Genomic DNA, 12,667 nt, shown 5'->3' with positions numbered 1-12,667 from the left:
CAGGTGTAAGTTAATATCTATTTCATGAAGAAACTGTGAGATGGGCACCATACCCTGCAGCTGTGGGCAAGCTCCAGATCATTGCAGTAGGAGCTGTATGTAAATCATAAATTGTATCATACATAATCCTTTTTGTTTTTGTTTTTTTTTTGCCTGCTGTAAGGCTGATCATCTACCCAGTGTGGAGGATGGCAGTAGAATTTAGCCTGCTTTGTTTAAGGGAAAGCAGTTTTTGTGCTGAGCTATTCAAGTTTCCAATGTAGAAGGGAAGGGAAGCACCTGGTACAGTCTGACTTTCAGAAAGCTTTTGGTGAGACTTCATATAGGGCACAACTGTAGAAGGAATGAGGTGTCATAAAACAGAAAGTGTCTCGGGAGACAAAAGAAGTAAGTTGTAAAAGTGCTCTGTTCTCATCACAGCGGAAGCTGTTTATGGTTTTTCCAGTCAAAGGTTAGGGAACTCATTTGTAGAAAGGTAGCTGGGAAAATGTGCAGGTGGTGCAAAACTATTTCAACCTTGTGCTTGGGTGACACCTAAGTAGCACAATGTTGGCTGGAAGCAAGTATTGATAACTGCAGAATAGTGCACCTTGGATTTGAGAGCTTAAACACCATCAGTGATCCTGTGATATCAATATGAAACCATGAAGGGGACCCAAGTGGCAGCATAGTTTGGAAAAGAACTCTGTTCAGCGTTTGGATTTGGGGATGCCCCTTTCCTTGCAAGAGACAGAGTAATGATGGGGAAGGTTACTGAAATAATTAGTGTTGAGGAAGGAGATGAGGAGCTGCTGTTCTTCGTTTGCCTACAATGGTAATAGAAATTGAAAGGAGTTGAACAAATATTGTGAAAAGAAGCCTAACCATGGAAATTTCAAAGAAAACACTGGGCTATTGTGAGAATCAGGTGCTGGTGTGGGTAGAACCATATTCAGAGCTGCTGAAAGCTAAAAAGTAATCAGGAAGTCATTGTGAAAATATACTGGAAAAAATTAACCTAAAAAATAACCTAAGCTCCTGAAACCTCTTACCATAGGGGTTTGACACATGAATGTGATCATGGGGGAATGCATAAGACAGAGCCAGACTGTTTTCCACAGCTGATATGGACTAGTTTACATTTACTGTAGGCTGTTGAGGAAGAGAGAAGAATGAGAGTGGGTGCTCGGACTGCTTCTGCAGAGGAGCTGGCATGCAATTAATTTGTTTTTCATCTGAGTTTTTGAAAGGCGATTTCTTCAGCCTTGAAATCATCTTTGGGGTTTTTTTGACTTTTCTTTTGCTTTTAAAAATACTTGTAGTTGTTAAAATATGGACCGAAAAAGCCTTGTGTCATCTTGATCTTGCTAGTGCCTCAGAACTAAAATGACCTTTAACTCCTGCTGTCCTGTATATTCAAGGATTGATCTACTCTTTTTTTAGTCAGGCTCTTGTTCTGGATGCTTATTTTGAGTAGCTTATGTCTCCAGACAAAGTTGGTCACGTTTACCTTTTGCTTTTGCCATGACAGATAGTGGAGGAGTTACGGGACCGAATCTTGCAGCTGCGCTTTCCCCACAGGGTCCAGAGCAAGGAGGCAACTCCAAAAGCAAAGAGGAAAATGTTTGGCAGTAGTTCTCCCTCCAAGTCTCCACCTGTGGCTGGGGCCCAGTCAGCCCTCTCGGACAGACCCTGCCTTGTTGTGCTGCACAAACCATTGGAGAAGCTGCTTATCAGGTAGTGATGGGGATCCAGGCCATCAGCACAGTCTCCTTGCACTGGGAAGTGGGAAGGGGGAGGGTCTGTGGATGGTGCTGCCAATTTTAGGGTGAGAGTGCTGTGAAGCTGGTGCTTGTTGTGGTGGGTTTGTGTTGTGTGGCTGTGACTTGCAGCAGGAGTTATTGTTACTCCTAATTAAATGTGATGTAGAAGTAAATTTAGTTACTGCTGTCTGAGCAGGATCCTGTGCTGGGCCAGCCATGTTCTGCTTCTGGAGGGCTCTGTCCTGGGCCCAGCAAGTGGATCTAGACAGCTCTGGCCCTGAGCAGAAAAAAAAAAAGGATTTTTTCCATCTCAGCACACCACACTTCTGCCCTCTCCAGGTATGAGAAGCTGCCTTCTGACTATCGAGCCCCCTTCATTCTCAACCTGGAGCACCCCCCAGTGTCTGGCCCACTCACTATGGTGGCCAATCGTACTGCCTCTTCCACCCTGGCCTCACTGTCCCGGTACTTCTACCACCAGCGTTGGATCTGGAGTGTCCAGTCAGGGCTGGCACCGGCTGTGCCCATCACTGCTGTGGCCCAGCTGCTTTCCACACTCACAGAGTAAGTTGCACACCTGAACAAGAGTCCTTTCTCCAGCTAGTCCAGGGGATGCAGGTAAAGCAAGTTGGATCTGAAGCCTTATTATAGAGAACCCCTTTGCAGAGTGTTTGGTCCTGAACACAGTTTCTAGAGCTACCTGGGTCAGTGCTTTACCCAGCTGCAGTTGAGGAAATCGGAAGTCCTGGAAAACATACCAAAGGGCAGGAGGGGTTACTGTGCCTGGAATATACTGATCTTCACACAGGTTGTTCTGTGTGGTGTCTCATCTCCCCATTCCCTGCGTGCAGCTCCCTGTCTTGGGAAAGAGGGTGTTATGGGGTGAAGGGTACAGTCAGTCTTGTATTTAAGGCTTGCAGCATGGGTGGAGAAGTCCTCTGACAGAGGTCTGACTGTCTCTCTGTTGCAAGGGTTCGTCTGTCAGAGGGTTTTCACTTTGCATCCAGTGGGGATGGAATTATCAACATGGTGCTGGAGTTGCCCATACAGGTGAGCATGGGTGCTGTGGACACAGTCCTTCATTGCTAGTTATGGGGTGGATTCACCTTCCTGTGACAGGATTTATCACCTGCTTCTAGCACACACCCTTAACATGTATAGGGATAGAGTAAAGCAACTCGTGGGTTGGGCATTTTCATGTCTTCATCTGCGGTTAAAGAGCTGCTCTGCTGGTAGGGATGTGCTGTGCTGGAGGAATTCTTGGGGCTGGGGCAGGCTCCGACTGGGTAGGTCGATCTGTTGCTGCTGGCCAAGCTCATGCAGTGTCTCACCTCCAGATTGATGGCTCCAGTGAGAGCAGCAGTGACAGGGAGAAGCACACCTGTGTCGTCCAATACATCCTCTTCCCACCCCACTCCACCTCCACCAAAGACAGGTGAGGCTGTTCTGCTGCCAGGGAGGGTTGGCAGTGGAGTCATGGCTCCAGACTTGACTTTATCTAGTACAGATAACTAGTTGTCATGGACTGATCACCAGTTAGCTGGGGCTTTGCCCATAAACCTGCAGTGGGCTGCTGGCTGTGTGCCATCTCACAGGACTTGCCTTTTGTCTTTCCTCCAGCTTTTCCACAGATGATGACAATGATACAGAGGTAGAGGCCATTGAGGTGGACACAGAACTGAACCTGGTCACTGAGTGCTGGGTAGAGCCACAGAGTGGCCATGTCCACAGTACTGCTGAGAACTGGAAGCACCTCCATGGCTTGCCCTACCAGAAAATTCCTAAAGCAGTGAGTCCTTGAAAGGGGAGGGGCATGGGCTCTTTTGTGGAGGGAGAAGGGTTCATTGTGAGTGCACCACAGCACTGCAGGTGAATATTGAGGGCCAGAAGAGATGGGAGTGCTGTTCACAGAAGGACTTGACATTTCTAAAAGAGGAATGAGCCACTGGACATAAAAAGTTTCTGTATCGCAAGGCAGTGGATGCAATGCTGTTTTGGGATAGCTGGAAAAATACAAATTATTTTGTGAAGAGGGGAGCAAGCTGGACCAGAGCAGGGACTGCAGGCAGTCCTGCTAACACTCCTCCTGAGCAAGGTGAAAACAGGCTAAAGGACTGGTGGAGAAGGAGGGAGCAATGAGTGAGAATAGGGCAAGTCAGGGGGCAGGATTATGGGTGTTTTCTCTCCTTGCTTTTAGACTGTTTTCTCCTGCATTTGGGGGTAATAATTCTGCTGCATACATCTGAGCCTTGACTGCTTATTGCAGCTCTATCCCCGGGACCTTGCATGCATTGCCACCATGCTGACCTTCGAGTACATCAGCCAGTTGTGCCAGAACAAGGAGTGGGTCTGCCCTCCTTCAGACTCCAAAGCTGCTGAAGGTGAGTCCAGCATCCATGTCCTAGCAAGTTCCATGGAGCAAAGATAGCAAGGCCCTGAATGTCTCAGGGCCTGTAGAGGTTTCTGGAAGGTGGAACAGGTATTTTGACAGCTTTTTAGACTGTGATGGCAGTGAGTCACTTTGTTGCACTTGTGCTAATCTGCCAGAGAAAGGGCTTCATCCTGGGAAGGACAAAGAAGCACTGAGGCTTTCTGCCTAGGCTGGAGAGGTGATGAGGTGACCCTGCTTGAGCAGAGCTTGGTCCAGATGACCTTCCCTGGGAAGCAGGGATACGTTGTGCCCACTGGCGTGTTACATTCCCACTTCTTGTTGCAGATCCAGACATGGGGCCTGGTTTTCGAGTGCATGAGATCCCATTCCAGTTCAACCTCATGAAGCTGTTGCCCAGGTGCCAGCAGGTTGAAATGTTCTTCCTAATGCTGACAAAAGGTAGGTGTCTCTTCACCTGCTGCCTCCCCTTGTCCTCCCTCTGTGGCTATGGGCACCCTGCTCCACGTGCTTGTCTCCCTGGGCAGTAGGTGGGAGCACTGCCATGGCTCTTTCAGTAGCTCAGTGCTGTTCTTCCTGACTCTGCAGCCCCGGGGCTGCCCAGCTGTATTGCTGTATTTCTTGGGATGATAATTTGGAGGAGTTGCTTTTGAAAACATTAAACTTAGACAGTTGCTCTGTGGTGGTAGTTTCTTGTCTGTACCCCCAGCATCTCCAGAATATTTATAGTAGCAGGGTAACTAATGATGCTGAAACTCCAGGGCCTCCTCAACACCCTCCAAGTCAGCCTTGCAGAAATGCTGGGGGAAACTCCTGTTTGGAAGTGTTGCTTTGCAAAGGGCTGTCTCCCGGGGTCCTGGGCAGGTGGTGCCTGTGGAGATGCTGTCTCTGAAGCTGCCGTGGTTCTGTTTTGGAGCAGAGAATGAGGAGGTGACCAAGGACTCTTCGTTTGTGCCCAATGAAATGCTACTAAACCTCTTCCATGGCTGCCTGCAGCATGACCTCAGTGACCGGGAGATCCCCATGGCTGATGCCGATCATGTGGCTTTCATGGAGCAGGTTCTGCAACGGGATCGTGATGGCCATCAACCCCCCTTCACGCTCCCAGTGATCAGAGGTAAGGACCAGGAGTGTGACAGCAGTGACACCAGGAGCTGTGAGGTGTTTCAGGAGCCTTGCTTTCAAATCTCATCCTCAGCTGGTGTTTCTCAGGTTGATTTCTCTGTGCTCCATTTCAGAAGAAAACCTGAAAGCTTCTGGCACCCTGGAGCAGCAGGGTGCTTCTGCATCCTATCATCTTGTTGGCAGCAATGGCACCAGGGATATGACTGGCTCCACGAGTACTCTGCAGGTACTGCTGTGCTGCTGTCCTTCTCCTGAGCCCCTTCAGAATGCAAGGCAGCAGCTGTTAAAAAGTAGGAGAGTTAGAATGGCTGAGAAAGATTGAAAGGTGGCTGGTTTTCCCCACATTTGGCAGCAGTTTAAGCTGGAGCCTGTGGCTGAAGTCAAGCAGGAATCTGGAAGGTGTGTGGATAGTTGCACTCACCATTGGCTTAGCCTGTTGCAGCTGTGCCTGTTACTGATGCTGTGCCACACATTGCTCAGAAACCGTGGGCAATCACTGCCTGGAGGTCAGAACCAGCCCCAGCAAGGCTGGCTAAGATATCTTAATTGTGCTGTTCTTCCCGGAGCCAGGCTGCTCCTGGAATGTGCAGGGCTGACCTTTCAGCACTGTGCCAGCCAGCACTCATGGAAGAACTTGCTCTGTGTAGTTGCTGTGTGCTGAGTTTATCCAACTTCTGCTCTTTCCTCAGAGCCTTGGCAACACAGAGCTGCCTGAGGATGACGTGACACTGAGTGACACGACGGGGCCCTTTCCCCCTCAGTGGCGATGTTATGCCAAGCTGGTCAACCCACAGCATGTGTTCCTGACCTTCCTGCCAGCCACCTTCTCAGGTGAGGCAGCAGTGCCAAGCACCTCCTCAGGAAAACCACAAAAACAGAATTAACTCTTGTAGGATGGAGAGAAAACTGAACAGCGGAGTTCAAACTCAGTCTTTTTGCACCATATGGCCAGGAATAGAATAGTGCAAAGTGCTGAATGTCCTGCTCTTCTCTCCTTGGACATGGTGCTGCACTCATAAGGTTTTTGAGTGGTGTTGAGTTGTTCGCTAGCTGCAGCCGTTGGACTGGTTTTCCAAGGGGGTTGTTAATGAATGGAGTAAGGGGACTGCTAATGGCATGGTCAGGGAGAGTCCCTGCTTCTGGGTGTTGGCACTGGTCTGGCTTCCCCTGAGCCACTGGTGAAGGCTACTAGGCTCTAGTGGAAGTAGTCTGTGAAGCTGCTTCTACACACAGAGAGGTAGCAGGGGCATCTGCTGTCTTGGGAATGTAGGTTGAAGGGTTAAGCTGTTCTCAGTGGACAGAGGGTGATTTTATTTTGTTTTCTTCCAGATGTACAGAAGCTGATGGCTTGTGGGTTGGACAAACCTCCAAAAGATGAGAGTCGATCTGGAGAGGATCCCCTGGGACCTGGCTGTGCAGAGCGAGTCAGGGCTGAAGAAGGGGATGCTGCAGTGCCATTGCCTACCCTCAGCATAACACCAGCCCATGGTACCAACAGCACCTTGCTAAACTATTAGTAACCTTGCTATTCTTGAGCCTACTGTTGAGCAGATAGAGGTAGGAGGAATCTGTCAGCTCTTGCCTGTCCTGTCAGCTCCTGCCTGGCAGTCAGCAGAGTCAGGACAAGGGGCACAGTGATGTTCATGGGGGATGAAGGAGTGTAATGTGAGTTGAGTGCCTGTGGCCCAAGGTTGGTTCCCAGTGGGCAAGGAGGTTGCAGGTAGATAGAAACTACTAGGAAAGGCAGTACTGGGCTGCACTGGAAAGTCAGTGACTCTCATGTCATGATCCAGACCGGCACTGTCAGCAGCACGTTGTCTTAAGGAGAAGGGCACAGGTCTGAGTTTTTTATGGGATTTTATTGCACAGCCCCTGGTGCAAGTCAGCCAGGCCTGCAATGGGGATAGAGGGTTGTGCTGCTGCAGGAAGTCGTGGTGGTGATGGTGAACAGTTATGGCTGCGAAGAAGGGGATCAGGGTGGCCAAAGCACTGGGTTGAGTGGCTGGGTGCTGGGTGAAGGAGACAGGCCCCTGAGGTTTGAGTGGTGAGAAGCTTGAAAAACCAATACCTTCCTGTAGGTGCTTCTGTGAGGGCTGTGACGCCTCAGACCAGGAGCAAGGAGCCCATCAAACGCCCTTATCCGAGGACTGTTTCTTTTGCAGAAGGGAGCCGTGAGCCTGGAGAGCAGAGTGGCCCTTCACGGAGAGATATGCATATCTCCTTCTGTCGCCAGAGCTCCCAGTCTGAGCTGGGCGAGTGCCGCCGATTTCGCTGCCCCATTTACATCTACAGCTGCTCTTTGGAGCTCTTACGAGAGCAGCTTGTCAGCCCCCGGGCACACCGTCCTCCTCGGGACATCTTTTTCAGGTAATACCAACTATACTTGATTCCTGGACAAGAAACAGAGGAGTTTTCCTTGACAAGAGGCTGGCTCTTGGCTTGGCCTCTCTGCCTTGTAGCAGCCACTACCTGTGTGTGCCCTCAGGCCCTGCTTTGCTGGTGTTAGAGCTATTTGTAGTCTAAAACGTGCTTCGTTGGCACTAAAGGCTATGGTTTGTCTTTTCCAGGTCCCAGTCTCTGGAACGTCCTCCAACTGCTGCTTGGCTGGACCACAAGCACAAGGAGTTGGTGAGTTACTGCACACTGCTGCAGGAGCACTCCCACCAGTGCTACGTGAAAGGTGAGCAGTGGTGCAATGGGACCTGAGGCAGGCTTGGGGTTGGGGCTGGACCCTGGATCTTCTTTTAAGAAAACAATGTCTCATTTTCTTTGTGATCTTACGCCGAGCAAAGAGAGGAGTTGTGGGACTGATGTCCCACCAGGAGGGATTTAAAGATCCCTCTGTGCATTCCCTATGGGCCTTGCAGAGGCTGTTCCCAAACCTATGGAGTGCTGTAATGGGGGATCCCTTCTTTGATGCTTTCCTCTCACCTTCAGGGTGACAGATCCCCTGGGCACTCTGGCATCACCCAAGCCCAGACTAACACATAGCATTAAGTGCCCTGGCTGACTCCTGTCTCCCAGCACCTGCACTGACTCCACTCTGTGCTGGGCCTTGGTGAAGATCCATACGTGGCTATTGCCTGACTCTCATTGCCTCACATCAAGCACCGTGTTTGACCTGTAGGGCTGTTCAAGAGCCTTCAGCAGTCACACAGCATCAGCTCCCAGGACCTGCTTACTGCCATGGACTACTGTGAGGAGCTGCTCCAAGAGATTGATATCACCAACTTCCTGCTGACGGTGTGCAGCCATGTCCGCTCATTCCGAGAGAGCCACCAGCATTTCCATACACACTCCAAGACAGCCAGCTTCCAAGTGGGCAGCATAGAGCAAGAAGAGGATCAGAGCTCTAGGGAACGAGGTGTCTTGGTCTCTGAGTCAAGGTAAGGGCACAGTTCTGTTCTTAGCATTGGACCAGGACAGATCTTTCTTCAAGCATCTTTTAACACCTGCTAGAAGGAATGCTGTAGGGCAGAGTCTAACAGAGCCACATGGAAGAGCAGATATTTCCAGTGAGATACTCCACTAGGACTTCCTATTTTTTATAATCTCTGGTGACATCCATCCTTTCACTTTCTCTTATAATCCAGGCTCATTACTGTCCCATCTGGCCCGAGCTGGAGGGCAGTTTGTCTGCAAGTAAATCTTAGACTTGTTTCTGGAGAAATTATGCATTTCCTACTGCTTGACTCATTTGAGTTTGATGTTGACTCTGATGAAAATGACAGCTTTGTTATCTTTTTCTAATTATTAGTGTCACTTTTTTTAATTAAAAAAATGCACAAGAGAAATACCAAGGCAGAATTGAAATATGCTTGATGATAAACTTCTGCCTTTCTATTCCTTACGGTATTTAAGAGGTATGTATCACCTCTGGAAACTTAAGGAAGGAAAAAAGTGCTATGCCTTAGTGTCTGTCAAAGAAACACTTTGGCCCTTTGTCCTCTGCACAGTTCCTTTATGTGCATTCACTAGCATTTGTTGGGAATCCCCAATACTATTTCTTCTTATACTGTACATGGTTTTGAAGAACATTCAGTGTTTGAAAGGTCAGATGACTTCTTCAAGTGCTACTTTCCCTGAGAAAAACTGTGGGAACTTTTTTTTGTGTCTAAGATACTACAAATCACCTATCCCAATGCAGGTTATATAAACTTTACTGAAGGATGTACAGCCTGTGATGTGTTGCACCCAGATCTGCCATCTTTACCACTAATTTGGGTACCTGGGGAGTGCTTTGACCAGTCGACATCCCACTCCTTAGATTGCTTTTTCTGAGTTTTAGGGACTGATTCTGCCATGAAGCTGCTGAGTGACAACAGGCCTGAACTTTATGCTCCTCTCTGTGCCGCCAAGACACTGGGTGCTGGCACAGTGGTACTTGCTGTGAAGTGCCCTAGACTGGGTGTTGGTAGTTCAGATTGCTGCAGGCCTGTCCCTGTACTCAGCCATGTGTCTCTGTTTCCCAGGGAGGGTGTGTAGTGTGGTTTACAGACATGGCAGTGGGATCAGCATGGTTAAGCTACCTCAGGCCTGGCTTCAGACAGCCTGAGCCCTCATCTGGGCATGTGGGTGGCAGGTTTTCTGGGGCTGTGGGATTGGGTGGTGAGTCACATCGTGTTAACACAGGTGAGGTTTGGGTATCTGTGAGGTGGATGCTTGCAGGATAGAGAACACATACAGCAAGTCTGGTTTCTCAGTTTGGCCTGTCTGACCTGTCCACAATCCTATCAGTGTGGAAATGGAGGACTACAGTGAGCAGGACTCCCATAACGTTGCAAGCCCCACGGAGGAGCCAAAGAGCAGTGTGGGCACCAGCTGCTGTTCAGAGTTTCCCCTCTCGCTGCTGGAAATTGGACAGCCCTGCCAGGCACACCCAGACTTGCATAAAATTATCCAGGTGAGGAATGTGCAAGCTTGACCTGGCTCCAGCAGGAGGGTAGAGGAGGATGTCTGCTTCACACTTGGGATTTCTCTTTTAGGAAAAATTCCTGGAAATTGGAAGTTTACATTTCAAGCCAGTGCCATCAAATCCTCACTATTTCTTCTATTGCCCACCATCAGCCAAGAAAGAGGTAGGCATGGTGCTGCCCTGGTAGGCACCTAGTCCTTTTGGAGTAGCTTTGCTTGGTGTCAGTTCTGGATTTGAGGATGGCAGACTCATGGGTAGACTTAGTCCGTGGGGTGCCCATCAACAGCCTGCTTCACTGCCTGGCATGGTTCTACTATCTGCCCTTTCTCTCTCTGTCTCAGGAAGAGGCATCTCGGGATCAGGCAGACAGGAAAGGCAGTGAGGACATGGAGGGATCAGAGGCAGAACTGGCAGCTGAAGAAGGTAAAATTTGCTTGCTCTGTCTTGGAGAAGAAAACGTCTGTAGTCTTGCTGTGGTGGTGCCTTTCAGAGCTAGGCTGTGTCTGGTGGGGTCTCTGGAGATGTGGACCTGGTTTGCTAACAGGGAACCTATATCAACAGGAACTGTGTCTGGATGCTGCATTGCCACAGAGAGTGACCCAGAGCTGGAGGTGGAGTACCGTGAGAAGCTGGAGCACGAGTTCCCAGACACAGATTCCCTCTCAGACTCCAACACGGTGAACCAGGATGATGACTCCTTCAGCGTGCTGGGAGGGGACTCACTCAATGAGCAGGAGTTCCTGGAGCAGGAGATGCCCCCTCTCTTTGTGCACCTGACCTGCTCAGTGAAGCTGCGTAGCCAGCACAGCTCCATGCCTGTGCAGTCCCTGCCAACTTGTCTAGGTAAGAGCAATCCTTGGGGCTTCTTTCAGGTTCCTGCTGGGTGAGCAGCCCCTGGAACAAACATGCTGTGTCCTAATCAACAGTCACTCTGAACCAGCCCTCCCTGTGCAGAGCCCCAGGGGTCTGCCAGCATCAGACAAGGGCTTTTCCACCAGGTCTCACACTTGCTATGTGGGATTAGTGATGGAGGGTTGAAAGGATCATGGAAGATGGTGGCCTTTTGGAGCCTGTCCAGGTGTGTGGGACAGACACCTCTTGCAGTCTCTGTACTTGCCACCAGGCTGTGTATGTGTGTAAGCGGAGATGTTTGTTGCTTGAGTCACTTGGTCTGTGATCTCTCCTCAGGGGAAGTTCTGGGCTGCCTGGAAAGCTGCCAGGGCTTGAACACCATTGATCTGGGGGACCTCTGTGTGACCCTGGACATCTTTGTGCTGACACTGCCCCTGGAGATAGAAGTTGTGAACACAGACATTCTCCACAACAGGTAGGTGGAAAGAGACCAAGTCACTCACCCACCCTCTGCCTTCCTTTCCCAGAAGGCCATTCTTGGCTCATTTCCATATGCTGAGGCTCATGATTCTCCTCACAGAGCCTGCCACAGCCTTAAGAAAACTAAACTTTTTTCAAGATAGGCTCACCTTCTGTAGAGATCCCTTTTCCCTTCTCTGGAACCAGTTTATCTAGTTCTGTGTCTGTTTATCCTCTCTGGCTCAAAAGCTGGTGCTCAGCCTGCTCTCTCTCCTGTGACAGATGCACCTCGGAGAGCAGTGTGTCCTTCACACGCTCTCCAGGGCAGCCGTCCTCTTTCCGCTCAGATGAGGATATCATGCACAACTTGGAACGGCTCCCGTCCACCGGAGATGAGAGGTATGGCACTGCAGGTGTGGTGAGCCCCTCACAGGTTCCCTTTGCTGCCTGTGGTGGCTGCATGAATCAGAGAGACTGACTGATTCTTCATCTCCTCTCTCCTAGGCACCCCGCCCTTTCCAACCTCCCTGGAGTGCACAGGCAGGCTATAGAAGCCACTATGAATGAGGTAAGACAGACTTGCCTCCTTCTTGCTTCCAGCTGGAGCAATGTGGCCACAGCACACAGCTGCTGTTCCACACTTCCTAGCCTGCTCCAAGCTGCAGCCTGTCAGCAGAACTGACTATTAGCCTGTCACACAGGCTGTTAGCCTTGTGCACCCCAAAAGTGTGGGATTACCCTGATGAAATTCTTACTGCAGTTGGGGTGGGACAGGCAGAACTCTCTTCTAAATGGCTTTTCTTAGGTATATTCAGGAGATGAGGGATGTGGGTGATGAGAGAGGCTGCCTTCATCCTGTTGGGGCTTGTATGAGAATTGGGGCAACCTTGTAAATGCAGGTCACCCAGGTCTTCCTCTGTGTCCTTGCTCTACTCAGATTCGCTGGCTCCTGGACGATGAGATCGTGTCAGCGCTGCGTCACTCACAGGTCATCAGCACCTCCATCCTGCACCGGGTGGCCACCCACATCTATAACTCCAAGGGCCGGCCCAGCTGCCACAGCGAGGTCGTGCTGCTCCAGTTTGTCTTTGGGCCTGAGCACTCTCTGGAGAAGTTCAAGGAGGTAAAGAGAAAGCCCCGAGGCAGCGTCATACGCCTTGCTGGCAGGATGCTTATTCTTCCCTG

At 50.1% G+C, this 12,667-nt stretch overlaps 1 protein-coding gene across 9 annotated transcripts in view; it reads left to right on the top strand.

Annotated features, from left to right (window-relative positions):
• The window catches only part of SZT2 (SZT2 subunit of KICSTOR complex), a 52,921-nt gene that overhangs the window by 16,926 nt on the left and 23,328 nt on the right, over positions 1 to 12,667 (top strand). For 8 of the 9 annotated variants that reach the window (XM_064665481.1, XM_064665477.1, XM_064665474.1 and 5 more), the window contains exons 15-36: positions 1,511 to 1,716; positions 2,082 to 2,306; positions 2,714 to 2,792; positions 3,080 to 3,177; positions 3,363 to 3,531; positions 4,009 to 4,123; positions 4,459 to 4,572; positions 5,051 to 5,248; positions 5,370 to 5,482; positions 5,946 to 6,087; positions 6,586 to 6,744; positions 7,419 to 7,623; positions 7,824 to 7,936; positions 8,384 to 8,642; positions 9,994 to 10,159; positions 10,242 to 10,334; positions 10,513 to 10,594; positions 10,733 to 11,014; positions 11,360 to 11,498; positions 11,765 to 11,881; positions 11,987 to 12,050; positions 12,420 to 12,605. In XM_064665481.1, the coding sequence (XP_064521551.1) occupies positions 1,511 to 1,716; positions 2,082 to 2,306; positions 2,714 to 2,792; positions 3,080 to 3,177; positions 3,363 to 3,531; positions 4,009 to 4,123; positions 4,459 to 4,572; positions 5,051 to 5,248; positions 5,370 to 5,482; positions 5,946 to 6,087; positions 6,586 to 6,744; positions 7,419 to 7,623; positions 7,824 to 7,936; positions 8,384 to 8,642; positions 9,994 to 10,159; positions 10,242 to 10,334; positions 10,513 to 10,594; positions 10,733 to 11,014; positions 11,360 to 11,498; positions 11,765 to 11,881; positions 11,987 to 12,050; positions 12,420 to 12,605 (3,324 nt within the window). The remainder of the gene's footprint in view (positions 1 to 1,510; positions 1,717 to 2,081; positions 2,307 to 2,713; positions 2,793 to 3,079; positions 3,178 to 3,362; positions 3,532 to 4,008; positions 4,124 to 4,458; positions 4,573 to 5,050; positions 5,249 to 5,369; positions 5,483 to 5,945; positions 6,088 to 6,585; positions 6,745 to 7,418; positions 7,624 to 7,823; positions 7,937 to 8,383; positions 8,643 to 9,993; positions 10,160 to 10,241; positions 10,335 to 10,512; positions 10,595 to 10,732; positions 11,015 to 11,359; positions 11,499 to 11,764; positions 11,882 to 11,986; positions 12,051 to 12,419; positions 12,606 to 12,667) is intronic. The other variant, XM_064665479.1, reaches the window with a different exon arrangement.

This window comes from Pseudopipra pipra, chromosome 9 (genome assembly GCF_036250125.1).
Source record: "Pseudopipra pipra isolate bDixPip1 chromosome 9, bDixPip1.hap1, whole genome shotgun sequence".
Taxonomy (NCBI): Eukaryota; Metazoa; Chordata; class Aves; order Passeriformes; family Pipridae; genus Pseudopipra; species Pseudopipra pipra.
The sequence above is the reverse complement of the archived record's forward strand: the minus strand, read 5'-3'. Positions and strand labels throughout refer to the sequence as shown.